Here is a 12,925-nt window from a genome sequence, read left to right as displayed (position 1 = left end):
ACTTGGAGCTGAGCACTGGAGTGGCAATACAGTACCAGTATCCGGTTGACAGTACCGATGTCGGCCACAGAAGGGAGTCCACGTGCAGTGTTCGGGGAGGTCTCGTCCAAGACAACCGGCCTGCGTCTTTGGGCCAGAGTGCGGTGGACACATTAGGGCCGGAGGGCGCAGAAGTTGTGACCATCAAGGAAGAGCCGTACGACCCGGATGGCTCTCAAAGCTGGGACGCTGGCTATCACACCGAGACCAGCAGACGGCCGTGTGCATTTGCGATGGACGAGGGACTTCAGTCGACACAGGTCGCGCGAATGGCCGAACTCGAAGGAGAAGGAGACCAAGGGGGGACGTTTGACCTGTCCGTGCCGTTGCCTGTGGAGTCGGTCGTGTGTAGCCATCCCTGCAACTCCCAAGAGGCCCATAGGCAGCTTGAGGAGTCGTCTCGGCACCCAGGTATTGAGCGGCGCCTGTTCCCGTGCGACATCTCCCACCGTCCATTTGGGCGGAACCGGAACCTGCTGCGCCACTACCGTCTTGTGCTCGGTGAGACGAGGCCGTTTCAGTGCCGGCGGTGCGGCCACTCCTTCGACGTCGAGGCCGAGCTGCACACACACATGAAGATCGTCCACGGGCTGCGACCCTGATGAGAGCAGGAGGAGGGTCAGCAGTCTCTTCTGCCCTGCTGTTGCGTTGTGTGTGTGTTGCTGCTGCTGCTGCTGCTTTGTAATGGGCGCGAGATGGGCTCTGTTGCATGCCGGTGCTACCCACGCATGGGAAAAACCATCCCTGTGATTCAGGAAGGAATTGCTACCAAAATACCAAGAATTTGGTATTTGCGCAAACAATTCGGACCCATGCCACTGGTCTTGGGGTGTAACCGCTTGACATGCTTCTCAGCGTAAAAGAAGTTTTGAATAGACATTATTTGGTGCTTTGGCACCGAAAGGAAACCTTCAGTGCGTTTAAAATAAAGGAAGCATTTCAACAGCAAAGCTGTTTAGCAAATCGTAATTTTTCGTGTTTGCAGTTAAAAATACCAAGAAAATGCCAAACGCGCGTGCATGAGTGCGGGCCTTGCAGCGACCGCCCCGCAGTGAACAAAACCAAGAGAAAGCCTAGCGCTCGTGTTTGCATGCCTTGCAACTACCACCCAGCGTTCCCTGCGCATGTTTTTCAGGCCGGAGCATACACACTTAAGGAGCTTGGCCAAGGTTGGCAGTTAACAAAACCAAGGAAATGCCTAGCGCTCGTGTGTGTGTGCCTCGCAATGGCCACCCGGCTTGCCTGGCGCACACATATACCAACAGTGATGTAGTAAAGGTCGTTGCGGCAGCAAAAAGAAGCAAATCGGCTGCAATCAGGGACTTAAAGGAGCACTGACACCAATTTTCGGCGTTAATATTATTGCACAGTTCGCTTCCTTCACTCAACATAATACCCTGGCTGAAATATGAGCGGCCTGCGACGCGAAGAACGTAGTTCAATTGGATCTCATTTATCGCGCCGACGGAGCAGCGCGCTGAGCGGCACTCAGCAAATGGACATCAGCGTGACGTCAATCCAAGAGCGGAAAAGAAGTGACGCGACAGCGCTCGTCAAAAACTCGTGACGTCCCTTCATGCGCGCGACCCCACGAGCGGCGAGCGGGCGCAACACCCTCTCAAGCGGGCACCGGTGACGTCCGCACAAAGCGGTGACGTCTGTCCGGGAGTCTGTCATATGCGCCATTCGGGATGAAAGCGCGGGAATTTGAAACAAACGATTTTCAGGCCGTTCAATGTAATTAACTATCGCGCGCTGAAGTATTTGAAGGGCTGTTTCGGGTTCGCCAGACCATTAAGCATCGATAAAAACAATAAAAGTGGAACATGAAATTTTCGTGTCAGTGCTCCTTTAAACCTCCGTGATGGTCGTGAAAGTTGCGTACAGCTTCGTGACTTTCAAGTCTTGCGCATTAGTGTGAGCTTTCCTCAATTTTGGAGGAATGTTAACACTTTTCTTTTAATGCAAAGAAAGCTTCACTGTCCTCACTGATGCCATTGTATGCCAATACACCCTGCAGGAAAGCCAACTTTCTGATGATGATGATGAATGATTGTGGGTGAAGTGGGAAAAAAAAAAAAAAAAAAAACTCCCCGTGGCCAGAAACGAACCTAAGTGCCTCGCGTTATGAAGTCGGCGTCTATCCATATTGCTCTATTTCGACATGGTCAAAGCGAATGGCAAGCAGCAGGCACCGATGCACAGCATGCACCCCGAACCCAAATGTTAGGCCTACGGAGTGCATTCCCAAGAGGGAGTTGCTGTGGATACTCTAGAAAAGCAGCGCGTACCTCCAGAGTAGCACGCACTTGCAGTGTGGGATGGGCCAACCAAAGGATCTATCTCGAGAAAGCTGCACGTCCAACCGTTTTCGTCGTTGGACGGCGGGGTGCATGATTTTTTTCTCCAGCTGGTTTTAAATGTTAGCCGTGGTGCTTATAACAGCTGAGATATAAGTTCCCGGTCTGCGGCCAGTTCCGGCGAACATTCGTGTGCTTTTGATTGGGATAAGACGAATGTTGTTACGGCAACCCAAGTGCTCTCTTGAAAGCTAGGAATAAGCAATGGAATAAAGCATGAAGCTAATGCTTCAGGGAAGTTGGGGTCCCCATCTGATTGGTGGCTGAGATCACTAGTATTAGGGCGGGCAGATGTTCGAAACTTTCTAACAGCGAAGCGAGTAATGCGATGCTCAATTCGAATTTAATAGCTCTAGTCAAAACATTTTGAGGTATATTGTTTTAAGTTCAAAAAACAAAAATGAGCATTATCCTCTGCCAGCGATGGGCTTTCTTGCACTGCCCTGCTGCAGTGCAGATAAGCGGCAAGGGGAAAGCGCTTTGGGGAAGCGCGTCTTATCTCCTTGGCACTGGGCCAGCCACACCCTTGCTCTTCTCTTTTCGCATTTTGATAACGCCCTGGCACTCAAGCTGCCCCGGTCAAGACACTCTAGATAAGAAAGCCTAGCTAATGCGCTGACTGGTGACTTCTTGTCTGATAATCTACAATGTCGATCTGGTTTTTTTTTTGTTTTTTTTTTTCGCCGGTGTTATACGTAGTGGTATCTTTTCTACCTTCTAGCTTCCAGTTTCTGGAAACTGTATTAAAGCTTAGCTTTCTTTACAAAAATGCGTTGACACTGTGCAGTGCCGACGCAGGTTACTGGATTAGAGGTTTTTAGTTGTTATCACTGACTGCTGTCAATTTTAATCTCAACTCTCTTTTGTATACGTTTATGTTAGGCATAAAATGTCTGCCACTTGCAAGAACTGTGCTTGATAATATTGTACATGTCGGTGCAAATGTGAAAGTACAAAGAAGGGCTCTGCCCCAATTCGTACGCGACGTGGCGAGACCTGCTATCTCACGTCAGGGAGTGCCACCCGTGATGTTGTGCCGTCCCAACACTGGTTCAAGTCATCTCCGCTTTTCAGACTGGCGGGCAGATGGCGCTGAGGCATTCTTTTTTGTCCCTTGACCGATGACCGGTTGCAAGGGGATGTTGTTCTGAGGGCACTCTATCCGGTGATCCTTGGTTTTGCCTCGGAAGCGTCTTGTGGGATAAATAGTTGCATTGTCTTACCTTCGCAGCTCACCTAAGTCGACTCGAGCTTTTTAATTTATTCGCACCATTGCAGTCGGTTGCATGGGATGAGTGCTTCCAGTGCCTTCTGTGCAGGCCTGTTGTCCTGGAGCACAATATACTTGTCTTCACTGATTGGTTGATTGAATAATTGATTTATTGATTGATTGAATGTTTATTACCATTTGTCACATGAAGTTTACAAACACTGATTGGACCCATAGCCAGAAGCTGTGGGTCCAGTCAGTCCAATCAGAAAAACAAGCGGCTGTTTGGTAAGCCTACTAGTCAGGATTACTATTAAATTCTTCGAGGGAATAAAATAGATTTGCAGCCCGTATATCGCGACCAGACCTTTCAAGGCCCAAGCGCATAAAGTGTTGGGCTTTTGCTGTTCGCTACACTGAAGCTAGTTTTTCGGGAAAGAGTTGTGAAAGCACATTCTAACATGCACTTTGCCGCACGAGTTGTTTTGCTGTGCCCCCCAAAAAAGGGTTAACCTTTTTGCTGTGACTTCAGTGTGAGTTTCAGCTTGTCAAGGGTGCTTGTTTAATTTCATTGTGTTTAGGCTTATTTTGGACTCTGGTGTGCTGTGTGTTCACCGCTTCTTCGTTGGGTTTACAGGAAGCTGAAGTTTCTTTTGTAAGCACTCTTTTCTACAGCCTCACAACGTGTGCTGGATGATAAAGAAGCATATTTAGACTTACTACATCCCCCCGAAGATGTCAGTTGCTCACAAATTAGCGTGCAGTAGGATCCCGTTCAACAGAGCCTATTAAACAAAAGTTGTACTTATGATGCATGCTGAGAGGTCCTCTTCAAAAAAAAAAAAAAAAAGAAGGAAGCAGCGCTAGTGTCACTTTTTTGTTCGGGTGACACTTCACTTAAAGTGATTTGAAGTCAGGCAGACTGAATGTCGTTCTCCCATGTTTCTTTAATCACCTGCCTTCTAATATCTTTTCCCTTTCACGAACTGTATAGGTAGCCCCAATTCAAAGCGTGTGGCTTTTACATTCCTGTTTGTTTCCTGTAAATATGCCCTGTCATTATTAGACGCTTGTGATGGTAGAAACAACTTTAATGGAATAAATCCGTGTGATGTATTTCTGTGCATTTGTGCATCACTAGCATGCTCTCCCAATGCTTTTAATGCTGTGGTGTTGAGAGAGCGTGTCTGGTAAAGTGAGTCTCTCTGCACAAATTTGAGGGGGTTTTAGTGCCTGTGTCTCCTTTTTCTAAAAGCTTTGAGACGCCTTGCACAAATGTTACCATGTCACATTCAGCACGTGCATTGCTTCTGCTTTGCATATACCTCAGTGCCTTATTTTTATCCTCTGCCTTTGTACTGTTTTCTTTTGAACAGTTTTTGGTCACTGCAAACTGCATTTACAAGAGGGAGTTTGAAGTCCCACTGGCCTGCCTGACCCTGCATCACTTATTATTTCTTGACAAGCTTATTATTTCCTCATAATGTGCATTGGAAACAAGAGGCCTGTCCACTGAACATAAGCCTCAGGTGTCAGGATAGAGGGTTCGGTTTGTTGTGCCCAGATAATCGGCCTGGTCTGCCTTCGTGTTGTGAACTGTATGCGTGAGCTTAGTGTTCTTCTTTCTGGCACTCCGAAAGATTTTTCTTTGTTCCCAGGAAATTATCTAGAGTCTGGGGAACTTGTAAACAGTGGGAACTGTGATACGGCGTAATTTTTCTTTGATGTATTGTCATTGTTAATGTTGCGAAAGTTTGTTTTAAACGTGGGGCACCATGCAGTGCATATTTTGTGTTTTGCTTGCAATGTAATTTTATGCGTTGTGCCCTCATGTGCAAATACTTGTGATGTGCTGTATAGATGGCGGGTCAATTTTTAAACTGCAATTAGCTTTTGCCTTCAAGACCTTGTGTACCATGTTCTTCTGATGGGGGAAAAAAACGTTTAGTTATGCATATCTGACAGCTTAGCATACACTGTAGTCATTTAACTCTAATCTCTAAGCTGGGTCCTGTGGGACCCCACATCTTGCTTAGCATATATGAAGCCAGAAAAAACTGGTGGCAATCTATGCAGCTTCAGAATGCATTTTTCATCAGTGTAAGTTTTTTTTTTATTTAAATTATATTGTAAATTTAATTGTAACTGTGCAGCACCGAATTATATAGCTCTAACAGGCTCATATTTTACACATTGTGCAGTCTTCGAACCAGACAAAATGTAAAGAAATTTCAGACCATCTCCACTAACATGAAACCTGAAGAAGGGCAAAGCATGCAGTGTATAAGTGTATTCTTGTTGCCTTGGTGTTTTAGCCGATGGAGGTGAAACTTTTGGGGGTTAGAATATGCAGCTTTGCTGTAAAAGTCTCGTGTCTTTGAAGCACAAAGCATTCTAGCACGAGGCAAAAACGAGTGTCCCAGTGTTGTTCTAGTACGTGTTACAAAGTGTTTTAGCGCTAGGCGTGAAAGAGTGTCTGGGTGTTTTTTTAGTACGCATTATGAAGCGTTGTAGCACGAGGCGTAAACGAGTGTCCCGGTGTTTTAGTACCATGAGTACATGAGACTACAATTATGACGACGACATGAGACGCTGACAGACTGAGCCCCTAAGGTGCTTTGCCTGTAAAAGAATGTGCATGGGATTAGACATGATCAGTTTTCTCCGGTTCGCACTAAGCTGTGTTGGCTTTCCTCCTTTGCAGCCTTGGGGCTACAGTACCAGTCCACAGTCGACAGAACCAAGGTCAGGCAGAGACGGGAGTCCACGAGCGGCTTTCGAGGCGGTGTCGTCAGAGACGACCGGCTCACGTCTCTCGGCAGTAGCTCGGCCACAGTTGGGCCGGAGGAGCCGGAAGTTGTGACCATCAAGGAAGAGCCTGAAGACCTGGATGACTCTCAAAGTTGGGACGCTGGCTATTGCGCCGGCACCAGCAGACGGTCGTGCGCGTTTGCAATGGACAAGGGACTGCAGTTGACGCCGGTCAAACAAATGGCCGAACTCGAAGGAGGCGGGGACCAAGGGGAGACGTTTGACCTGTCCCTCCCCTTGCCTCTGGATCCGGTCGTGTGTAGCCGTCCTTGCGACTCCCGAGAGGCCCATAGGCAGCACGTGCAGTCGTCTCAGTACCCGGGCGGCGAGCAACGCCTGTCATCGTGCGACATCTGCCAGCGGCCTTTCGGGCGGATCCAGCACCTGCTGCGTCACCAGGGCGTGCACGGTGAGACGAGGCTGGCCGTTTCAGTGCCGGCGTTGCGGCCGCTTCTTTGACGTCCAGGGCAAGCTGTGCTCACGCATCAAGATTGTCCACGGGCTGCAACCCTGATGATCACGAGCAGGGGAGGGGCGGTCGGAAGTCTCCTCTCCTGCTCACTTGCTGTGTTTGTGTGCATGTTTCTGAGTGTTGTTGCCGGGAGAGCATGCCGGCACTGCCAGACCACGGGAGAGATTATCCTTGTGGTGGGGAATGGAAATGCTACCAAAGATCAGCAGAGGTTCAGTTGCTGGTCGCAGCATCCGTTTTCCAGGTGGAAGCAATGAAGGGCTGGCACGAGCAATTCGGACCCAAGCCAGTGATCTCTGGGTGTTAACCCATTGACACGTCTCCCAGTCGAAAAGAAGTTTTGAATAGACATTGACTGTTGCTGTGGTACCTGGTCTTGAGTGGATTTAACCCTTTTGCTGTCGCTGGCGTACCGTTACGTTACCAGTGACAAGAAACTGTTCTAAACACATGTTGGGAGAACTTTGATGAGCTATAAAACCAGTTCCAAGCGATAAATAAAAACAGTGCTTCCTATTAGTAGTAGAAAATATGAACATTACAGTTTTATGACTAACACTTTTTTGTCTATTGTTCCTTGGAAAATGTCTAATTATCTATAATTATCTCGGGCACCAGTTGGCTGACTCAAAAAACAATGGCATACTTTAAATCACTGGGGGAAAAGGAGCCAGACTGACAAGTTTCACAGAGTTTACTTAAAATGTGAAAGAAATCATTTTACATTTTACGAAGAAATCAAAAGAAATGTCCCTGTCCCCTTAATATGAAGGCCACAGGGACCAAAAATCTTCGAATAACCTAACTTCTAATTAAACAAAAAGCGCAAAAACAGAATCATTATTAGGCCCCAACACATCTGCCCTGTTCACTTTATTTGGAATGTTGACTTTCGCCGCCAAGTCGAATGTGCCACGTGGGTTGCCATGATATTTGAGACTTATCGCTAAAATCGAAGCCTGAAACATCCACCACACAAAGTGCAATTTCTTCCATTGGATTGCGTGTAAAATTGCTGGGACCATACCAACGCGTCGCTTCCAGTTAAACGTAAATTCCAATCAAGCAACTTTGAATTATCGAGAACTGACTGTGCAGTGTGTAGATTTAAAATGTGCATAAAAGCAAGTCAAGTGAAGAAGCGTGGTTCAGAATTTGAGCAAGATGTTTTAAAAAAGGAGTTGCTTAGTAGTTGTTTTGTGGAATTTCATTTTCAAGTTTTTCTTTACGTTTCTTGCTGCAAAGGGATAGGGATTGAGAGCAGACGTAAACCAGAGACCGTGTCTGCACATGGGTGGAGTCACAGCCTGTTTGTACATTAATTAATTCCTGCCATACCACTGTAAGGGGGGACACTGGTCTTAAAACAATTTCTTTTTATTTTCAAGCAAACTCTGTGAAACTTGTCAGTGCTTTTTTTCCCATTGATTTCAAATATGCCATTAGTTTTTCAGTTGGGGAATTAGTTCTTGAGATAATTAGAGATAATTAGCCATTTCTGGTGGAACAATAGACAGGGTTAGTCATAAAACTCTAATCTTTGTATTTTCTAATACTGTGAACCCTGGTGAATGCACTAATCGAAGCGATTGTTTTTTGATGCATCGCTTGTAACTAATTTTACAGCTCATTAAAATAGTAGTAGTAGTAGTACGTATTGTGGGATGAGGCGGACTTAGCCTTGCATGACTGCCGGCAATTGCTCTGCCTAATCGTCTTCAATATTATAACAGAGCCACACAATGTCACCACACCTCACTTAGTCCTCTGGGCTGCAAGAATCCCAGCAGGAGACGAGACACCTCTCTTCGCACAATCTAGTGGTCCCTAGGAAAAATGATGCTCCGTCGTAGCATGGGGCACTCCTAGCTTCTGGAGATCACGGAAAAAGTTTGTGCGCTCAAGCTTGGTTTTGGGGCAGTTCATCAATGTCATCGATCACACTGCACAAGGGGCACAAAGGGGATGAAGCAATGTTGGTTTTATGTAGCAAGCTGGTGTAAGGGCTGAGTCTGTTCTCACTCGGTGGAGCAGACAGGCTTCGGCTCTCTTCAGGCCTTTCGTCATGACTGGTTGATGTACTGGTCGCCACAACTGCCTGAAGTGCTCGCGACCGGTCTGTTTCTGTATGCGTTGGAGATCACACCACGTTTGCACCGTCCTTTTAGATGATAAGGCGTCCTTGGCGAGTCTGTCAGGGTGTTCATTTCCCGCTACACTGACATGTGATGAGATCCACTGGAATTGCACGGTGAAGCCTTCATGCGTGAGCCGCTTTAGGAGAACTAGGGATCGCTGACAGGTTTTTTTCACAGGTATACTCCGCTGCAACAGGTGAAGGGCTGACTGATTGCTGAATGCTGCGACTTTTTTTTTTTCTTCCCCCCCCCCCCCCCCCCCCCCCCCCCCCCTTCAAACGATGACAGTCAGCACAATGCAGCTTGTATGGCAACACACTAACTCCCTGTAGATAAAACCAAAGGCATCGCCTGGCAGTCCATGAAACATTCAAACTGGGTATGAAAAAAATTAAAGCCGTTCCACTATATGTGAAAGCTGTCGGGAGTGCAGACCAGTGATTCGCCATAATGGGCTGTGGTTCCATTATCCGCTCGCTGCTACCACCCAAAGCAATTCAAATTTCCCGCCTTTGCAGTGCTCGCATGCCCTCTACCTGAAACTGCACCAGCAGGAGTTCTGTTTTCTTTTTTGTTTTTTGTGCTTGCTTTTCCTTCCACACAAGCCGGCATTGCACTGCCTTTTTTTTTTTGCTCACTATAGTAAAAACCAACCCAACGAGCGTTCCTAACTAAATGAACGCGGACACTGGTGGTTAATTACATATATTTTGCCTAAAATGTACCTAAGTTTTTTTTGCGCTAAACCACGGGGAGATGTATGACAAGCGCCAGCGGTTCACGAGTTTCCAACGCTTATAACCATATAAACCGCTTGGCTTCCGAAGCCTCTGGGGTACGGTGGGACGACAGCCGCTATGACGGAACGCCGCGGAGCTCTACCGGGGTTGAGCGAGCGAGCTACGACGACAAAGCGAGCCCCTGAAGTGCTCTGCACTTAAAAAGCCGACCCATCATTGTATATGTGCAAAGAGTCCCGCTCCAAATGCTCCAGCACCAGTTATGCTTCAGCAATGGCTATGCAGCGCTTCAAGCGCATATGAGGATTGGTCAGTGCACACTCCACACTCTCGTGGCACCAAGGCAGGCCCGAAGTAGCCCTTTTTCCAGGCCATTTGGGACACAGCACTCCAAGAGTGTTTAGGGTTGCATGCTAATCCAGTGTTTGTTTCTCCGAGGCGCAACACAGTGCATAAGGCAGCTTATTAAACTTTGGTGTTTGAAACGGGAGTTCAAGATGGTTCCTTGCCACTTGTGCCTCCAAGGTTTAATGAGCTGTAAAATTAGTTCCACGCGACGCATCAAAAAAACCACTTCGATTATTGCATTCACCAGGCTTCATAGTATTGGAAATACATAGATTACAGTTTTATGTCCATTGTTCCTTCAAAAATGGCTGATTATCTCTAATTATCTCGGGAACTAATTGACTCACTCAAGAACTAATGGCATATTTGAAATCAGTGGGAGAATAGCAGCAAGACTGAAAAGTTTCACAGAGTTTGCTTGAAAACTAAAACAAGTTGCTTTAAGACCAGTGTCCCACCCTAACATTACGAGAGAAGATGGCCAAATCTCTTGCTTGCCAAGGAGCAAGCAATTGTGGTAAAATGGAAAGGGTAGTCTAGAAAGAATTGTGTGCTGCAGAAACACATTGGACGAGAAGGACAGAAGACCAGACAAACACTTCGTGTTCCTACCGTGTGGCTTGTCCTTTCACTAAGTAAACAAAACAGAAGAGCTTTCCGTTTCCCTCACTGGCACTGAATCCTCTCCTCTTGGCAACTCCCTGCAGAACCAACGCCTGCCCCTTGCCCTCGCACTCGGACCGTCAAGCTGCCGCGGCGCAACCGCCCCGGGACCTGGACGTTCCACCACTACGACGGACCTGCCCGAAGCTCCGTCACACAGCCACCGAGGCCCCCAGAGACGCCCCACACCCAACAGGCTGGCCCTTTGAACGCGGAAACGGAGAACCAGCCACCAGAGTCGCCCAGCTTCAACTGCGAGCTCTGCCCCGAGTCATACGCGAGCTGGCTAGACCTGGTGTCGCACATCGGGGAGTGCCACCCATGATGTTGTGCCGTCCCAACGGTGGTTCAAGTCATCTCCGCTTCTTGGACTGGCGGGCAGATGGCACGGGGGGGGGGGGGGGGGGGCATTCTCTTTTGTCCTTCGATGGACTACCGGTTGCGAGGGGGATGTTGTGCTGAGGGCATTCTTTCCTGTGATCCTTGGTTTTGCCTCAGAAGTGTCTTGCGGGATGAATGGTTGCGCCGCTTTATCTAACCCTGGGCAAGTCGACTCGAGCCCGTGAATTCTGTCGTGCTGATGCGCTCAGCCGTGTGCGACGAGTGTCTCCGCTGTTTTATGTGCAGGCCTGTTGTCCTGGAACACAGTATACTTCTCTGCATATGTTGTATGTTCGAAAAACAACCGTCTGTTTGGTAAGCCTACTAGTCAGGATTACTATTGAATTCTTTGAGGGAATAAAATAGATTTGCGGCCCGTACATGGTAACCAGACCTTTCAAGGCCCAAGCGCACAAAGTGTTGGGCTTGTGCTGTTCGCTATAGTGAAGCTAGTGTTTCGTGAAGTGGTAGTGAAAGCGCATTGTAACAGGCACTTTGCCGTACACGTTCTTTTGCTGTGCCCCCAAAAAAAGGGTTAACCTTTTTGCTGTCACTTCAGTGTTTTTATTAGTGGGTTGTACAACGACTGTAATTTCAGAGGCATTGGGAATTCAGTTAGAATGTCTCTTGCCTTAGTATTATTGTTACAGATTGTGGTTTCGAGGCCGATATACCTGTGGGTCATCTACATTGAACGGGTCATCAGATTTAACGCATAATGTTGTCATCCTCGTGTTCTTTTTTTGTTGTTTCTTGCTCTGAATTGTGGAAGAAGGTCTCGACGGCTTTTTTGTTTTCTCTCTCACTAGAGCTAATTTATCAGAATTAAATATTTCACTAATGAACGTTATGGGATCTGTGGTGAAATCCTCTTTTAGGCACAGTCTACCTGGACAAGTGTATTCGAAGTGTGAATGCTGCGCTGAAAATGTCGTTTTCTGTGATATATCCAAAGTAAGAATCTTGACTACCTGTTTTTTGTCTACTTTCAATCTGGGCACTGATGCTGAGTTTGTTTGTAAACTTGCTGAGTTATACCGCACCGTGTGGTTAGCTTGCTTTTGTGCAAGCAGTTCTTTGAATCAAAAGAAACCAAGTGGCCAATTCTGTTGTTAACATGTTGAACAGAGTAATAACCATTCTGTCTAGCAGCGTGTGCCGTATGATGAGAGATTGCTGTTAAAGAACTATATTTAGACTTACTACATCCACCCGAAGATGTCACTTGCTCACAAATTAGCCTGCAGTAGGGTCCCGTTCAACAGAGCCGGTTAAACAAAAGTTGTAGTTATGCATGCTAAGAGGTCCTCTTCAAAAAAAATAAATAAATAAAACAAAGGAAGCAGCGCTATTTTCACTTTTTTGTTCGGGTGACAGTTCACTTACAGTGATTTGAAGTCGGGCAGAGTGAATGTCGTTCTCCCATGTTGCTTTAATCACCTGCTGTCTAATATCGTTTCCCTTTCACAAAGTGTATAGGTAGCCCCAATTCAAAGCGTGTGGCTTTTACATTCCTGTTTGCCTCCTGTAAATATGCCCTGTTGTTCACATCCCTTTGTGATGGTGAAAACAACAACTATAATGGAATAAATCCGTGTGATGTATTTCTGTGCATTTGTGCATCACTAGCATGTTCTCCCAATGCTTTTAATGCTGTGGTGTCGAGAGGGCGTGTCTCGTGAAGCGAGTCTTTTTGCCCAAGTTTGAGGGAGTTTTAGTGCCTGCGTCTCCTTTTTCTGAAAGCTTTGAGACGCCTTGCGCAA

The 12,925-nt window shown here is 47.0% G+C and overlaps 2 protein-coding genes across 2 annotated transcripts; both read left to right on the top strand.

Moving 5' to 3' along the window:
* Positions 1-142: 142 nt before the first annotated feature.
* LOC144158226 (zinc finger protein 827-like) lies at positions 143-6,451 on the top strand. The gene is made up of 2 exons (XM_077688935.1): positions 143-657; positions 6,314-6,451. Exon 1 carries the CDS (start codon positions 273-275, stop codon positions 639-641), a length of 369 nt encoding a protein of 122 aa, XP_077545061.1. The 5' UTR covers positions 143-272; the 3' UTR covers positions 642-657; positions 6,314-6,451.
* Positions 6,161-11,179, top strand: LOC144158111 (uncharacterized). The gene is made up of 3 exons (XM_077688763.1): positions 6,161-6,164; positions 6,314-6,829; positions 10,826-11,179. Exons 1-3 carry the CDS (start codon positions 6,161-6,163, stop codon positions 11,104-11,106), a joined length of 801 nt encoding a protein of 266 aa, XP_077544889.1. The 3' UTR covers positions 11,107-11,179.
* Positions 11,180-12,925: the final 1,746 nt, after the last annotated feature.

The sequence above is a fragment of the Haemaphysalis longicornis genome, unplaced genomic scaffold (genome assembly GCF_048455015.1).
Source record: "Haemaphysalis longicornis isolate Haplotype H1 unplaced genomic scaffold, Haemaphysalis longicornis Haplotype H1 scaffold_10, whole genome shotgun sequence".
Classification (NCBI taxonomy): domain Eukaryota; kingdom Metazoa; phylum Arthropoda; class Arachnida; order Ixodida; family Ixodidae; genus Haemaphysalis; species Haemaphysalis longicornis.
The sequence above is the reverse complement of the archived record's forward strand: the minus strand, read 5'-3'. Positions and strand labels throughout refer to the sequence as shown.